This window comes from Colobus angolensis, unplaced genomic scaffold (genome assembly GCF_000951035.1).
Source record: "Colobus angolensis palliatus isolate OR3802 unplaced genomic scaffold, Cang.pa_1.0 Scaffold506, whole genome shotgun sequence".
NCBI lineage: Eukaryota > Metazoa > Chordata > Mammalia > Primates > Cercopithecidae > Colobus > Colobus angolensis.
This window is the reverse complement of record NW_012118555.1, coordinates 1,369,190-1,384,491: the sequence shown is the minus strand read 5'-3', so window position 1 is coordinate 1,384,491 and position 15,302 is coordinate 1,369,190. Positions and strand designations below refer to the sequence as shown.

The 15,302-nt window shown below is 47.2% G+C and overlaps 1 protein-coding gene across 1 annotated transcript in view; it reads right to left on the bottom strand.

Annotated features, from left to right (window-relative positions):
• Positions 1–2,142: 2,142 nt before the first annotated feature.
• The window catches only part of IFNGR2 (interferon gamma receptor 2 (interferon gamma transducer 1)), a gene marked incomplete at its 5' end in the record, with an annotated part of 25,859 nt that continues 12,699 nt past the window's right edge, over positions 2,143–15,302 (bottom strand). The window contains 3 exons of the mRNA XM_011960157.1: positions 2,143–2,645; positions 3,023–3,182; positions 12,415–12,563. Coding sequence (XP_011815547.1) covers positions 2,446–2,645; positions 3,023–3,182; positions 12,415–12,563 — 509 coding nt within the window. The remainder of the gene's footprint in view (positions 2,646–3,022; positions 3,183–12,414; positions 12,564–15,302) is intronic.

Sequence of the window (15,302 nt, the reverse complement as noted above, 5' to 3'; positions counted from 1 at the left end):
ACACAACACACAACGCACAGCGCACAACACACAACACAGCGCACAACACACAACACACAGCACACAACGCACAGCACACAACACACAGCACACAGCGCACAGCAAGCAGAGAATCTGGGAGGGAGGGCCTTAGGCCTTAACATATAAAGGGGTGTTTCCCAGAGATTAATTTCCCTTTTGCTCCCACAGGCTTTAGGCTTAGCCATAGATTCACCAAGTTACCAAGAACCTAGTATGTAGCTCTTGGAAATGCTGAAAGATACTGAAAGACAATAAGCTTATAGCTGACTGATGGAAAGAGGAACAAAACCAAAACATGCACCCTCGTGAAACCCCAGAATTATAAGTGAAACATGATTCACTGTTCTCAGGTAACTCAGAGACCTTTGGTGGATGTTCTTCACGCTTTCCTAGGAAAGTGAACCGACAGGCCTGTGTTTTCTGTTCATGTCTCAGAGGAATGACTCATAGTAAATTAATGTACTAGGGCTCAGCTGGTCATTCTACCAGGAGAGAGAGATTATTACTGCAAGTAAGATTCTGAGACCTGTTAGGAGCTATGATTTTGTGACAGTATTAACCAGGGAGGTTCTAGTAGGGAATCTTTTTATTGCCTATGTACCTAATACATCATGGCAGATGAAGGAACAAGTGACTAGGGTTCTTTCTGAAAATGCCGCTGTGTTTCTGTAGACTTGGACCTTATCTAACATATGTTCACCCGCATGTAACTGAGTAACATTCTGTTTCCAACACCTTTACTCTGGGTTTACCCAAGAATAATGTGAAGCCCCCAGAAGCAAATGCTTTTTATTTAATTTATTTTTATTTTTTGAGATGAAGTCTTGCTCTGTCGCCCAGGCTAAAGTGCTGTGGTGTGATCTTGGCTCACTGTAACTTCTACCTCCTGGGTTCAAGTGATTCTCCTGCCTCAGCCTCCTGAGTAGCTGGGACTACAGGCACCCACCATCACGCCTGGCTAATTTTTGTATTTTTAGTAGAGACAGAGTTTCACCATGTTGGCCAGGCTGGTCTCCAGCTCGACCTCAGGTGATCCTCCTGCCTTGGCCTCCCAAAGTGCTGGGATTACAGGTGTGGGTCACTGCGCCTGGCTGCAAATGCTTTTTAAATGTTCTTCTCTCAGCTCGCCTCTCATACCCAAAATGTCCTGACCGTGTCCCTCAGAAGGCCCAATGGTCTCACAGAGCCTCAGGGGGCTGGGACTATGCAGGAAAAGAAGACTTTCCCCAAGACGCACGCTACTGTTCTTTCTCAAGTCCTTCCAAATAACTTTCCCCAAGACGCATGCTACCGTTCTTTCTCAAGTCCTTCCAAACACTAGCAATACTCACTGGGCAGTGGCGCACAGGGCCTGGCACTCACAGCTCTGGGGGTTGACCCTGCCTTAGGACCCTCCTAAGCACCCTGTGGGCCCCAAAGCTCAAGCTCCTGATCACCCTCTCCACCGCCTTCACGTCCTCCAGCCAGGCCACTTCCCTGGCGCATTCAGAGGGGCCTACTGCCACCTTTTTAGCCAATCCCATGCCACTAAAAAAAAAAAAAAAATTAAATTGTGGTAAAATGCACATAAAATGTACCATCATAACTCTTTTTAGGTGTACAGTTCGGTAGTGCCAAGCACATTCACATTGTGCAATCATGACCACCATCCATCTCCAGAACTCTCTAAAGCTCCAGAACTGAAAGTCTGGCCCCACTCAACACGAACTTCCTGCTTCCCTCCCTCCACCATCGCAACCACCATTCTACTTCCCATCTTTATGGACTTGATGACTCTGGGGACCTCATTTAAGTGGAAGCATATAGAATCCTTTCATGACTGTCCTACTCCACTCGGCATAATGTCCTCAAGGTCCATCCATGTGGTGGCATGTGTCACAATCCCCTTCCTTTCTAATGCTGAATGACATTCCATCGTATGGAAAGACCATCCATTGGTTTATCTATTCATCCTTCAACCACACCGGAGTGCTTCCACATTTTGGCTGCTGTGAATCGAGTCAATATGAACATGGGGTAAAAATAACCCCATACCATTTTTAACTCAAATCTCTGTGTCCACGGCTTTGCCCACTGCTGCACTCTTAGGGGTTGCCAGGGGCAGTGGGGCCCTGTTGTGTCACCATTAAGATGTCTGCATGGCCAGGCGCAGTGGCTCATGCCTGTAATCCCAGCACTTTGGGAGGGTGAGGTGGGCAGATCACTTGAGGTCAGGAGTTCGAGACCAGTCTGGCCAACACAGCAAAACCCCATCTCTACCAAAAATACAAAAATTAGCAGGCCATGGTGGTGAGCACTTGTAATACCAGCTACTCAGGAGGCTGAGGCAGGAGAATCGCTTGAACCTGGGAGACGGAGGCTGCAGTGAGTGAGCAGAGACAGTACCATGACACTCCAGTCTGGGCGACAGAGCAAGACCCTATCTCAAAAAAAAAAAAAAGAAAAAAAAAAGGTGTGCACACATACCTCTTCTATCTGTAATGGAATGCTTGGTGGAGTGTGAAACCAGTATTTAATCAGGCCTCTGTATTTCAGGACCAGGAAGAAACAGGCCCCTGCCACCACCGACAGCAATGAAAATGTTCCCACGGAGATCAGGATGACTTGCTGAAGCTCAGTGGAGGCTAAAAAAAGGACACGAAAGTAAACAGAATGATCTTCCTACACACAACAAAAACATCAGTTAATGTTCCATCCATGCTGCTTAAAAAGCATTCCTGTCCTCGCAAAATGGGCAAGTGCCCCTATCCCCACCCTCACCCGGTAAGCTTACATTAATAGCTAAAGTCAATCCTGTAATGAAATAAAGCAAGCGGTAGCTGTCTGGCAGCCTCCGCTACCGCAGATCTCAGCACAAGCTCATTACACCTGCAGTTCAGCACTCTCTTCTCACTGGGTCTCCCCACTCCCCCCACCCATAGCCTCATAAGTGCTCCCCGATTTCACTATTGGAGGAGTGTTCTTTCCCAGTTCAGAAAGGACATAAGAAGGTATATTTTACCATCTGCCATTGTTTCGTAGCAAGATGTGTTGCTTAAATGCCCCAGTCTAAAGATGTTACTTTTGTTCCAAAGCAGTTGTGCCTGGACTTGTAAACAGTACACTCTGAAGGGTTTTAAGTTATCCAATGAAATGGAGTTGCTTCTGAAAGGGCCTTTGACCTGTTTTAAAAACACCACAAGCACACGTGTAAATCCCTTGAATGAACACGGCCAAGCTGCCTCCATCTCTTCTGATGTTTCCTCAAATTCCCTGTGAACACGACAACCGAAGGAGAACAAGAGGCCATTTTTAGCGGGTCACTGGCGGGCAGTGGACACATTTTATGTGTAAAACTGGTGTGTTGTGTGGTCAAAGAGGCTGATGGCTTTAGAACTGTTTCTGGCTGTGTGGTCTCAGAGTGCCCATTGTAGTAACTAGACTTCAGTAAATCCCAATTTCTAGGATAACCTTTTTCTCCTTTAAAATTAACATTTTGGGCTGGATGGGGTGGCTCACGCCTATAATCCCACCACTTTGGGAGGCCAAGGCGGGCGGATCACCTGAGGTCAGGAGTTGGAGACCAGCCTGGCAAATATCGCAAAACTCTGTCTCCACTAAAAGTACAAAAATTAGCTGGATGTGGTGGCGCACACCTGTAATCCCAGCTGCATGGGAGGCTGACTGAGGAGAATCACTTGGACCAGGAGGTGGAGGCTGCAGTGAGCCAAGATTGCGCCACCACACTCCAGCCTGGGTGACAGAGCAAGACTCCATCTCAAAACAAACAAACTAACATTTTGTATTTCTTTCTTTTTCTTTTTTTGTTTTTTTTTTTTGAGATGGAGTTTTGCTCTGTCGCCAGGCTGGATTGCAGTGGTGCAACCTCAGCTCACTGCAACCTCTGCTTCCCAGGTTCAAGCAATTCTCCTGCTTCCAACTCCTGAGTAGCTGGGATTATAGGTGCCCACCACCACATCCAGCTCATTTTTGTATTTTTAGTAGAGACAGGGTTTCCCCATGTTGCCCAGGCTGGTCTTGAGCTCCTGACCTCAGGTGATCCACCTGCCTCGGCCTCCCAAAGTGCTGGGATTACAGGCATGAGCCACCACACCCAGCCAACATTTTGTATCTCATGGTTAATCTAGATACCTCAAGTTAGTCAACAGAGAAAAAATTATTCTAGGAAATAATGTTCCTTTCATTCCCGACCTGCTTCTAGTTTGACCAAAATGTGCTTGATCCTCCTACAGTTTCAGCTAAAATGACCTTAGAGATTTATGACATCAGGAGACAACTGGACCCCACACTCTAGGAGGGTTCTGTGTCTCCTCCCTGCATCCCCCTGTTGCCTTGAGCAGACCTCACTGCCTCCCTACCTGGTCATCCAGGCAATGGCTCCTCACTCTTGTCCTGGCAAAGTTGTCATTGTCCCATACTGAAGTGGAAAACAGCGATACCCTACTATGGCAGTATAGGCTTTCTTGCAAAGGACTGTTTTCTAATTTTGAGATACAATATAATCCACTGCAGCCACATGAAATGGCGGCATAACATATGCTTGAAAACATGGGAAGACAAGGCTGCTAAACTGTTAACTGAAAAAAGGCAGATTATTCAAATACAGAACATGTTATTATTTTTTAAAATAGAAAAATAGGCCAGGCGTGGTGTGGCTCATGCCTGTAATTCCAGCACGTCGGGAGGCTGAGGTGGGACAATCACTTGAGTTTGAGCTTGGGTAACATAGTGAGACCCCCTCCCCGCGTCTCTACAGAAAAAAAAATAAATAAGCTGGTCATGGTGGTGCATGCCTATAGTCCCAGCTACTCGGGAGGCCAAAGTGGGCGGATGGCTTGAGCCTGGGAATTGGAGGCTACAGTGAGCTATGATCGCACCACTGCACTCCAGCCTGGGTGACAGAGTGAAATTGTCTCTGAAAAATTAAAGTCAAAAAATAAAAATACAAACATAATTGTATTATCTATGAATTGTAGTATTACTTGATGGTTTCACATTATCGTTTCTTCTGTTTAATGGTGGTGGACTGCCAGCGTACAGGAAGACACCATTTTAAGGATGAAAATTCCCTTTGGGTTTATTTCAGCATTCAATTGGAATTCCTAAAATTCAGAATCACAGATTGCAGAAGAGCTAATGTAACAGGCCTAACACTAATGGCCTTTGAAGGGCCTGATTTCAAGGTCGACCCTTGGCTGACATCTGGGAATTTGTGTGTGCGTGTGTGTTTGAGACGGAGTCTTGCTCCACTGCCCAGGCTGGAGTGCAGTCGTGTGATCTCGACTCGCTGCAACCTCCGCCTCCCAGGTTCAAGCGATTCTCCTGCTTCAGCCTCCCAAGTAACTGGGATCACAGGGGCCCGCCATCACGCCTGGCTAATTTTTGTATTTGTAGTAGAGATGGGTTTTCACCATGCTGGCCAGGCCTGTCTCGAATCCCTGACCTCAAGTGATCCGCCTGCCTCGGCCTCCCACAGTGCTGGGGTTGCAGGCCTGAACCACGGCACCCAGCCTGGGAATTTGGATTTCAGGTTTATGCCTCCCATTCCCGAACTGGTAAGGTGGCTTTACTGTCCCTACACTGTTTGCAGTGTGTCTTCTTTATGAGGAGCATCTGCTTTCCTTCTGGGAGTTGGAATTTTGGCATACGCTAGACAGAAGGTGCGTATGTGGGTAGCCCTCAGTAAAAACCCTGGGCGCTGGGTCTCTCGTAAGCCTCCCTGGCAGACAACGGTTCACGTGTGCAGTCACAGCTTGCTGGTGGAGGAATGAAGTGCGTCCTGCGTGACTCAGCTCGGGGAGGGCTCCTGGAAGCCTACGCCTGGACACCTGCGGACTTTCCTTCATGTGCCTCTTCCCTTTGCCGGTTTTGCTTTGCATCCTTTTGCTGTAAAAAATCAGAGTGCGGGCCAGGCACAGATGGGGAGGCTGAGACAGGAGAATCTCTTGAACCCGTGAGCCGAGATTATGGCACAGCACTCCACCCTGGGCGACACAGTGAAACTCTGTCTCAGAACAAAACAAAAGAAATGAGAGCGTGACTCCGTGCTGAGCCCTGGGAGTCCTTTGAGCGATCTAGGGTGGGTCTTGGGGAACCCAACACAGACTCACAGCTGGAACAAAGATCCCATCGGTGGCTTTCAGAGTCATTTTCATCTTTGACTTTTGATCATGGAAGCCAAGTAGAGATGCTCTGGTCTGATGGAGGAAAGGGGCTTGGGGGCCCTCATGGCTGCTCCTCTTCACAGGCTCCAGCTTACAGCTCAGTTGTTTCATTTTATACTGAGGAAGCTGCAGCCCAGAGAGGCTAAGTGACATGGTGCTAAGCGGGTCCCAGGCAGTGGAAGCCTGTTCTGTGCACTCTTCCTAAGGGCATGCTGCTCAATGAGGCTGGCCCCAGGGTCCTGGAGCTGAGTCCTCCAGTGCTGTGCAGCCCTGGCCAGCTCTAGCATACAAGTGCAAACTCGCCCTCTGGGGGCCGACTCAGTGCAGAGAAGTGGATGGACTCCATCCTAAAAAAAAATATGGGCGGGCCCTTGGGGAGGTAGCACAGCAACAGTGTCCTCAAGTGAAGAACCAACCAAAGGGTGGAGAAAAACATGGCCAGAGTGCCCACCCCATCTCCTGCATTTCCGACACCATATCCGGTTGGTGAGGACAGCTTGGAAGAGGCAGAGTCTCTCTCTTCTGGATTCTGTCAGGCTCCCTCTATTCTAATTGACCCAGATCTTGAGCTCTGATTTGGAGAAATGATTTTTCCCTATTTCCTAGATGCTAAATCTGTTTTTCAGTGAGTCTCAACCTTGCCAGTTTCATACTCCCCATAATGAAATGAAGAGGAGGCTGGGAACAGGGGCTCATGCCTGTAACCTCAGCACTTTCGGAGACTGAGGTGGGCAGATTGTTTGAGACGAGGAGTTCAAGACCAGCTTGAGCAACATGGCAAAACCCTATCTACAAAAAAAATTTAAAAATATTAGCTGGGTGTGGTTGGCACAGGCCTGTAATTCCAGCTACTCGGGAGGCTGAAGTGGATGGATTGCTTGAGCCTGGGAGGTAGAGGTTGCAGTGAGTCAAGATTGTACCACAGTACTCCAGCCTGGGCGACAGTGAGACTGTCTCAAAAAAAGAACAATAGGTCGGACGCGGTGGCTCACGCCTGTAATCCCAACACTTTGGGAGGCCGAGGTGGGCAGATCACGAGGTCAGGAGATTGAGACCATCCTGGCTAACACAGTGAAACCCCGTCTCTACTAAAAATACAAAAAATTAGCCGGGCGAGGTGGCGGTAGGCTGTAGTCCCAGCTATTCAGGGGGCTGAGGCAGGAGAATGGCGTGAACCTAGGAGGCAGAGCTTGCAGTGAGCCGAGATCGCGCCACTGCACTCCGGCCTGGGCGACAGAGCGAGACTCTGTCTCAAAAAAAAAAGAAAAAGGAAAAAAGAACAACAATTAAAAGAAAAGAGAAGTGCAGATACAAAGTGTGTGGCAGAAAAACATGGTGGTCAAGAGCAGGGCTCTGAAGCTAGGCATCTCTGTTCTGCTCTGCCAGTGGTTTGCTGCTGACCTGAGGCAAGTCACTTAACGACTTGGATTCCCTCTCTGCAAACGGATTAGTATAAAGATGAAATGGGCTAGGCACGGTGGCTCATGCCTGTAATCCCAGCACTTTGGGTGGCCAAGGTGGGCAGATCACCTGAGGTCAGGAGTTCGAGACCAGCCTGACCAATATGGTGAAATCCCATCTCTACTAAAAATATAAAAACTAGCTGGGCATCAAGGGTGACGGACGCCTGTAATCCCAGCTACTCAGGAGGCTGAGGCAGGAGAATCACTTGAACCCAGGGGGCGGAAGTTTCAGTGAGCTGAGATTGCGCCACTGCACTCCAGCTTGGGCAACAGAGTAAGACTCTGTCTTAAATAAATAAATAAATGAATAAATAAATAAATAAATAAATAAGATAAAATAAGAAGTAAAATAAAGTGAGAATAGTGATTATTCTTAGAGTGTAGAACAACAGGTTACTTTCGTTTTATTTTTTTCTACTTTTCTAGATTGTCCAGATTTTCTATCAAGAACATGGATTGCTATTAAAATCAGAAGAAAACGAAAAACAAATGTTTGAGAAGACAGGGCTGGGCAGGTCTGAGAGAGAGGCTGGCAGTAGACCAGGAGGTGTGACCTGGGAAGGGCCTTGCTGCCCAACCGTCTACATTTTCAAGGAAAACTAAAACCAGGATTTTTTTTCTTTTTCCTGTTATTTATTATTTTTTTTTCTAAGTGAAAAAATCCAGATTTCTTAACACTGTCAACTAATTGAAGACAAAAAAATTAAACACTGGGAGCCAAATAGCCTGAAGCCACTGCCTGCTACCCATGATTTAGACTTGAAATTCTCCCATAAAGTGCTCCATGTAATTTCGGTCTTGCTACTCCGACTGTCAAAAAACAAAGGCATCTTCATTTTTAATCATAGCAATGCTTTATTGTAGAGAAACAGGGTGGAAATTTAAGGCTCACAAGCCTTAAAACTAATAAAAAGTCCCAAACACATGTTTGTATCTAAAACAAAGTATCTGAAAACAAAAAGTCCTCTTCCATTATCAAATCTACAAACTGAAAAAGAAAAAGAAATCATCCTCAATTTCACCTTCTTCTAACAGGAACATTCACATGTATCCTAACTTAATGTTTCTTTTACTAAACCAACCTCTACCCAGGCACAGGGGCTCACGCCTGTAATCCCAGCACTTTGGGAAGCTAGGTGGGCAGATCACCTGAGGTCAGGAGTTCAAGACCAGCCTGGCCAACATGGTGAAACTCTGTCTCTACTAAAAATGTAAAAATCAGCCAGGTGTGGTGGTGGGTGCCTGTAATCTCAGCTACCTGGAAGTCTGAGGCAGGAGAATCGTTTGAATCCGGGAGGTGGAGGTTGCAGTGAGCCAGAGGTGCAGTGAGCCAAAAGTTGCAGTGAGCTAAGATCGCGCCACTGCACTCCAGCCTGGATGACAGAGACTGTCTCTAAATAAATAAATTAATTAATTAATTTAAAAAAATAAGAAATAAAATAAAACCAACCTTTATCCCTGAGAAAATATCTACCAAATGCTTTTTGAAAAGAAGACAAAGTGAAACAGGTTAGTTTATCATATGAAACGCTATCAAAGGTTTTTTTTTTGTTGTTTTTTAAATGCAATAACGTTTTCTTCTAGTTTTAGAAGCATCTCCTCTGAAAACCAGCAAACATATTTCCCTGTTCAAGGCCAAGGAATGCTAAGCCCATCAATCAGCTGTAAAAGCTAAGTCAATACATCAGCCGTGACTCTCACAAGTTTCTTGTTTAGCCCTAGGGTATTATGTTTGCTGAATGCTGACATGACATGTGACCTGTGCGCTCACATCAAGCCCTGTTCTTAGAAAGGCACTTCATTTGATGCTCTGCAGTCGCTATCTTGAAATTCTTAATGCTCTTTGAATAGGGGTCTCGCATTTTTATTTTGCACTGGGTTTTGCAAATTGTGTAGCCTGTTCTGGTGGATTGCTTCATTAATTACAGGTGACTTAATGTTGGTTATTTATAACTACTGGAGGAACAGATAAATATGATTTAGAGATAACTCTCAAACCTCACTTTAGCACCTGTTTCTATTAAGCAAATACTGTTATAACAGACATTTAAAAACGAATAAGAAAGGCCAATGTGATGGCTCATTCCTGTAATCCCAGCACTTTGGGAGGTTGAGGTGGGTAGATCACTTGAGCCCAGGAGTTCGAGGCCAGCCTGGGCAACGTGACGAAACTCCATCTCTTCAAAAAATTAAAAATTAGCTGGGTACAGTGGCATGCGCCCATAGTCCCAGCTACTCGGGAGGCTGAAGTGGGAGGATCTCTTGAGCTCAGGAAGTTGAGGCTGCATTGAGCCATGATCATGCCACTGCACTCCAGCCTGGGGGACAGAATGAGACCTTGTCTTTAAAAAAAAAAAAAAAAAAATTAGCTGGGCATGGTGGTGCGTGCCTGTAATCCCAGCTACTCAGGAGGCTAAGGCAGGAGAATCACTTGAACCTGGGAGGCAGAGGTTGCAGTGAGCCGAGATCGTGCCACTGCACTCCAGCCTGGGTGACAAGAGTGAAACTCTGTCTCACAAAACAAAAACAAAATTAACTGGGGTGTGGTGACACACGCATGTAATCCCAGCTACTGGGGAGGCTGAGGCACGAGAATCACTTAAATCTGGAAGCGGAGGTTGCAGTGAGCTGAGATTGCTCCACTGCACTCCAGCCTGGGCGACAGAGTGAGACTGCCTCAAAAAAACAAAAAACAAAACAAAAAAACAAATAAGGTTATCCCCATTTCTCAGATGAGGAAACAGAAGCCAGGAGGTGACACTATTTGCCCAGAGTAACAGCCAGTAAATGGCAGAGTTGGGATATGAACCCAGGCGGGGGTGATGCCAACGCCCACCCCCTCCAACCACCATCTCAATCCTCCACTTGGTAAACCTCCTTCACGTCCATTACTGATTCTAACGCCACTAGCAGAGGTGAAAGTGGCAGGTATGAGGTGAGACCACCACTGTGTCAAGCTTTTCAAGCACGCAGGCAAAGAACAGCAACCCAGCCGGTAACTAACAGAAACATGGGTGCTTGACTCCAGCTGGGAGCGGCAGCTGGCTGGTACCAGACCCAATGTCACCATGCATCCTGCTTCTGTTACCTTCTCTTGATCCCTAGGCAGTGGTGGTAACTATCATTCCTTTTTTTTGTTTGTTTTAATGATAGAGCCTCGCTCTGTCACCCAGGCTGGAGTGCAATGGTGTAATCTTGGCTCACTGCAACCTCCACCTCCCAGGTTCAAGAGATTCTCCTGCCTCAGCCTCCAGGCTTAAGTGATTCTCATGCCTCAGCCTCCCCAGTAGCTGGGATTACAGGTGTGCGCCACCACACCCAGCTAACTTCTGCATTTTTAGTAGAGACGGGGGTTTCACCATGTTGGCCAGGCTGGTCTCGAACTCCTGACCTCAGATGATCTGCCTGCCTCAACCTCCCAAAGTGCTGGGACTGCAGGGGTGAGCCACTGTGCCCAGCCATCATTACTTCATACTCCTAATTCCCACTTATTTGACACTTTATAGTTCAAATGGGGGGTGGTTCTGTACCCAAGGACAAATGGCTTGTCCACAGCAGACAAGGAGCCGGCAGGACTGCCTGGTCTTCTCTGTTTCTATCCCTCACAGCACCTAGCACAAACCACTGATTTTTTTAAAAAAAACTTAAAAAAAAATAGAGATGGGGTCTTGCTATGTTCCCTAGGCTCATCTTGAACTCCTGAGCTCAAGCAATCCTCCCATCTCAGCCTCCCAGTGGGCTAAGATCACAGGCACGAGCCTCTCTAAAAAACTTTTTATTGGCCGGGCGCGGTGGCTCACACCTGTAATCCCAGCACTTTGGGAGGCCGAGGCAGGTGGATCACGAGGTCAGGAGATCAAGACCGTCCTGGCTAACATGGTGAAACCCCATCTCTACTAAAAATATAAAAACTAGCTGGGCATCAAGAACGAAACTCCAGCTAAAAAAAAAAAAAAAAAAAAAAAAAAATGAAATGAGATGAAGTATCTAAAATTCTAAAATGCTGGCCCAGAGCCAAACACAAAGGAAGCTCTCAATAAATATAAGCTCTTATTATCAAAAACCGTAATAATGTTGAATTTAGGAAATCATGAAGTTCGCATAGATAACAGAACCTCGTTAAACGCAGCTGGGATCATTTAGGCACTGGACATGCTTCAAGACCATCATGTTTTTTCCTGTACTCCCCGAGGCTGACCAGGCCCCTCTGATGTCATGCACCTCTGTTAACGTGATCACCTGCCACAGCCCCTCGTGGCTTGCGTTTCTGACCGATATAAGCACCCACAGTTCTTCGTGTGTGCCACGCCGTCTCATACCTGCTGGTATTGCTCTCTGGAAGGCTCTTTCTCCCTTTGTTTCACCCCGATTTCACATGTGCCCTTTTCACAAACTGTTCAAATATTTATACAGTCAAGCCTTGCAGGCTGTAGTTGCGGATTCTTCATGGAGAACCAGACCCACTAAAACCTCCTCCAAACTGCAGAGCGTGGCAAAGGCATTGTGAGAGGGGCACTGTCTAAGTCTGGACCCCACACAAGAAAACAGAGTGACATCAAAGGATGGCCGGCCCTTCAGATCGGCCTGGCAGAGGGAGGTCTCAGCACACTGAGTGGAAAATGAAAACAGGCTCAGGGCTTAGTCTCTATGGGGACACGAGGACATGGGGACACCCTGTTTTTGCCCATGTTAAAGGTTTCTTTCTTTTGCTAAGCCAGAAACTGCAAAGAAAAGAAAATCCAAACAAAAAAGGAACATGCTCTTGCCTGTTGGATGCCTCCTTTTTCCCAGTAATGGACATAATACAAAAAAAAGGCTGTGGAGGTATCAGCGATGTCAAAGGGAGAGGAGAACCTGATGATGAGGGAGGCTTCTGCTGGGGTCACCTCAATGTTTTCTGGAGGCCCGACAGTCACTGAAAAAGAATTACAAAGAGAAAATCACATGTATACACATATGTATTATAGATATAATACACTATATATGTATAATGCAATACATATATATATAGTGGGTGTAGATATATACACACATATATTTTTATCTATTTATTTATTTATTATTTTTTCGAGATGGAGTCTTGCTCTGTCGCCCAGGCTAGAGTGCAGTCGCGTGATTTTGGCTCACCGCAACCTCCGCCTCCCGGGCTCAAGCAATTCTCTTGCCTCAGCCTCTCAAGTAGCTGGGATTACAGGCGTGTGCCACCATGTCCGGCAAATTTTTATATTTTTAGTAGAGACAGGGTATCTTCATGTTGGCCAGGCTGTTCTCGAACTCCTGACCTCGTGATCCGCCTGCCTCAGCCTGCCAAAGTGCTGAGATTACAGGCGTGAGCCACCGCGCCTGGCCTATTTATTTTCTATTTATTTTATTTATTTATTTATTTTTGAGATGGAATCTCGCTCATGTCGCCCAGGCTGGAGTGCAGTGGTGCAATCTCGGCTCACTGCAACCTCTGCCTTCCGGGTTCAAGCGATTCTCCTGCCTCAGCCTCTCATGTAGCTGCAATTACAGGCATACGCCACTACACGGAGATAATTTTTATATTTTTAGTAGAGACGGGGTTTCACCAAGTTGGCCAGGCTGGTTTCAAACTACTGACCTCAGGTGATCCACCCACCTTGGCCTCCCAAAGTGCTGGGATTACAGGCATGAGCCACCGCGCCCAGCCATATTTCTATTTATACATGCAGTGGAGTTGACTTTGGATGCACAAGTCTACAAGAGGCGGCTCCAGGTGTGAGGCTGACTTGAAGGCAACACCTGGAGTGTGAGCCACCGCGCCCATACTCCAGGCAGAAGGAGAGGCCTGGAGGCAGTCCACAGTGTGGCCCAGGAGTCCTCTGGCTCCTCAGGGGGCGGGTCGGATGCCAGAAGGTGAGATTCCACCAGGCAGGTGCAAAAGCTGAATGAAAGGCCGCCAGAGCCAGTGTCTCTTACAATAATTCCCTCGGAGTTGTTTCCAGGGCCCCCACAAAGGACATGCCTAATTACAAGAATCACTGTGCCCAGCAGATCCCAGAGATGTGGCTTTCTACCAGGTATTTAGGATTGTCACAGCTGAGATGCAGTTTACCAATCAGGGGCCATGTGACCATCAGTAGTGCCACTTAGTAACATGGTTGACATGACACCTTAATGTCAGCTTTCCAGAGAAACAAAACTGGAAGGTTAACCAAAGGTCAAATTTTCCTGCAGAGGGGAAATGATTTTGTTAGCCCTTACCTACAATATATATAAAATTCCAATATAACTGAGCAAAAGTGGTGTTTATAAACTTTATGTACATTTGTCTCCTAGCTTCTTGTAATACTATGTTTATTTATTTATTAAAATAAATTTTTTTGAGACAGGGTCTCGGTCTGTTGCCCAGGCTGGAGTACAGTAGTGCAATCGTGGCTCACTGCAACCTCGAACTCCCAGGCACCCGAGTGAAGTGATCCAACCACTTCAGCCTCCCAAGTACCTGAGACTACAGGCCCATGCCACCACGCCTAATTTTTTTTTTTTTTTTTTTGTAAAGCTGGAGTTTTCCCATGTTGCCCAGACTGGTCTTGAACTCCTGGGCTCACGTGATCCTTCTGCCTCGACCTCCAAAAGTACTGGGATTCCAGGTGTGAGCCACCACACCCATACTATATTTAAACACGGTGAGTGAGAAGTGTTGCCATGGTAAGTCTGTTTATTCAGGCTTTTCGCATAATTCACCTCATAGTCACCTCAGGCTATGACGGTGACTCACGATGTGCTATCAGTGAGGGCTATGAAGCATTTATTAAGTAAGCACGCACATTGTATCATTCACCAGAGGAACTCAGATCAAAGTACAGGTTGGGTCCTCGAAATTCTAAGAGACCTATGTCTCCACATTTTACACAAGGAGACAATGCTGTCACTGTGTGTTCACAACAGCAGGGCTGGATTCTCTCCCCTGGGCACTCCAGGTTGGTGAGGGTTACATGTACGATCTGGCCAAGCTTCTCTCTGTGCAAAAGAACTACTGAGTTTGTAGCTGTGCCCTCTTATTTGTTCTGGTGGAGGTGCTAAGTCCAGACAACTCCCAGTGGCAGAAGCAGGGTCAGGCCTGGCCCACCAACAGCCACAGTGATGTTCGTGGATTGACTGCTAGTGACAAAATGCTCTTCCATTCAGCCTGCTCAGGGACGCTGGCACACATGTTCTCCAGCTTCCCGTGGCCCAGCTAAGTGAGCAGAGCATGCAGAAGCACGTTGCAGAAGCACTTGCAGGGCCTGGCTGTAGGACACGTTCTTTGGGCATCTCCATTAGCACGTGGGAGTGTGGACACCAGCCACAGCTGGCCACTGCACGGAAAGCACAGGGCTCAGACCTGCCCTTCTGAAGAGAGTCCCGACCTGGAATCGGATATGAACCTGGTAAACCTCGTCTCTAGAGGGGAGAACAATCTGACTCCTCTCACAGCACTGGAGGAAGGCTGGCTCCAGGGAACACTGGACGACAATGCGTGGAGCCTCCAGGCAAATGGCCTTTCCACGAAGCCTCTCACGGATCAGTGTCACCACCAAATAAGGATATCCCGGCAGGGCGTGGTGGCTCACACCTGTAATCCCAGCACTTTGGGAGGCCAAGGTGGGCGGATCACTTGAGGTCAGGAGTTTGAGACCAGCCTGGTCAA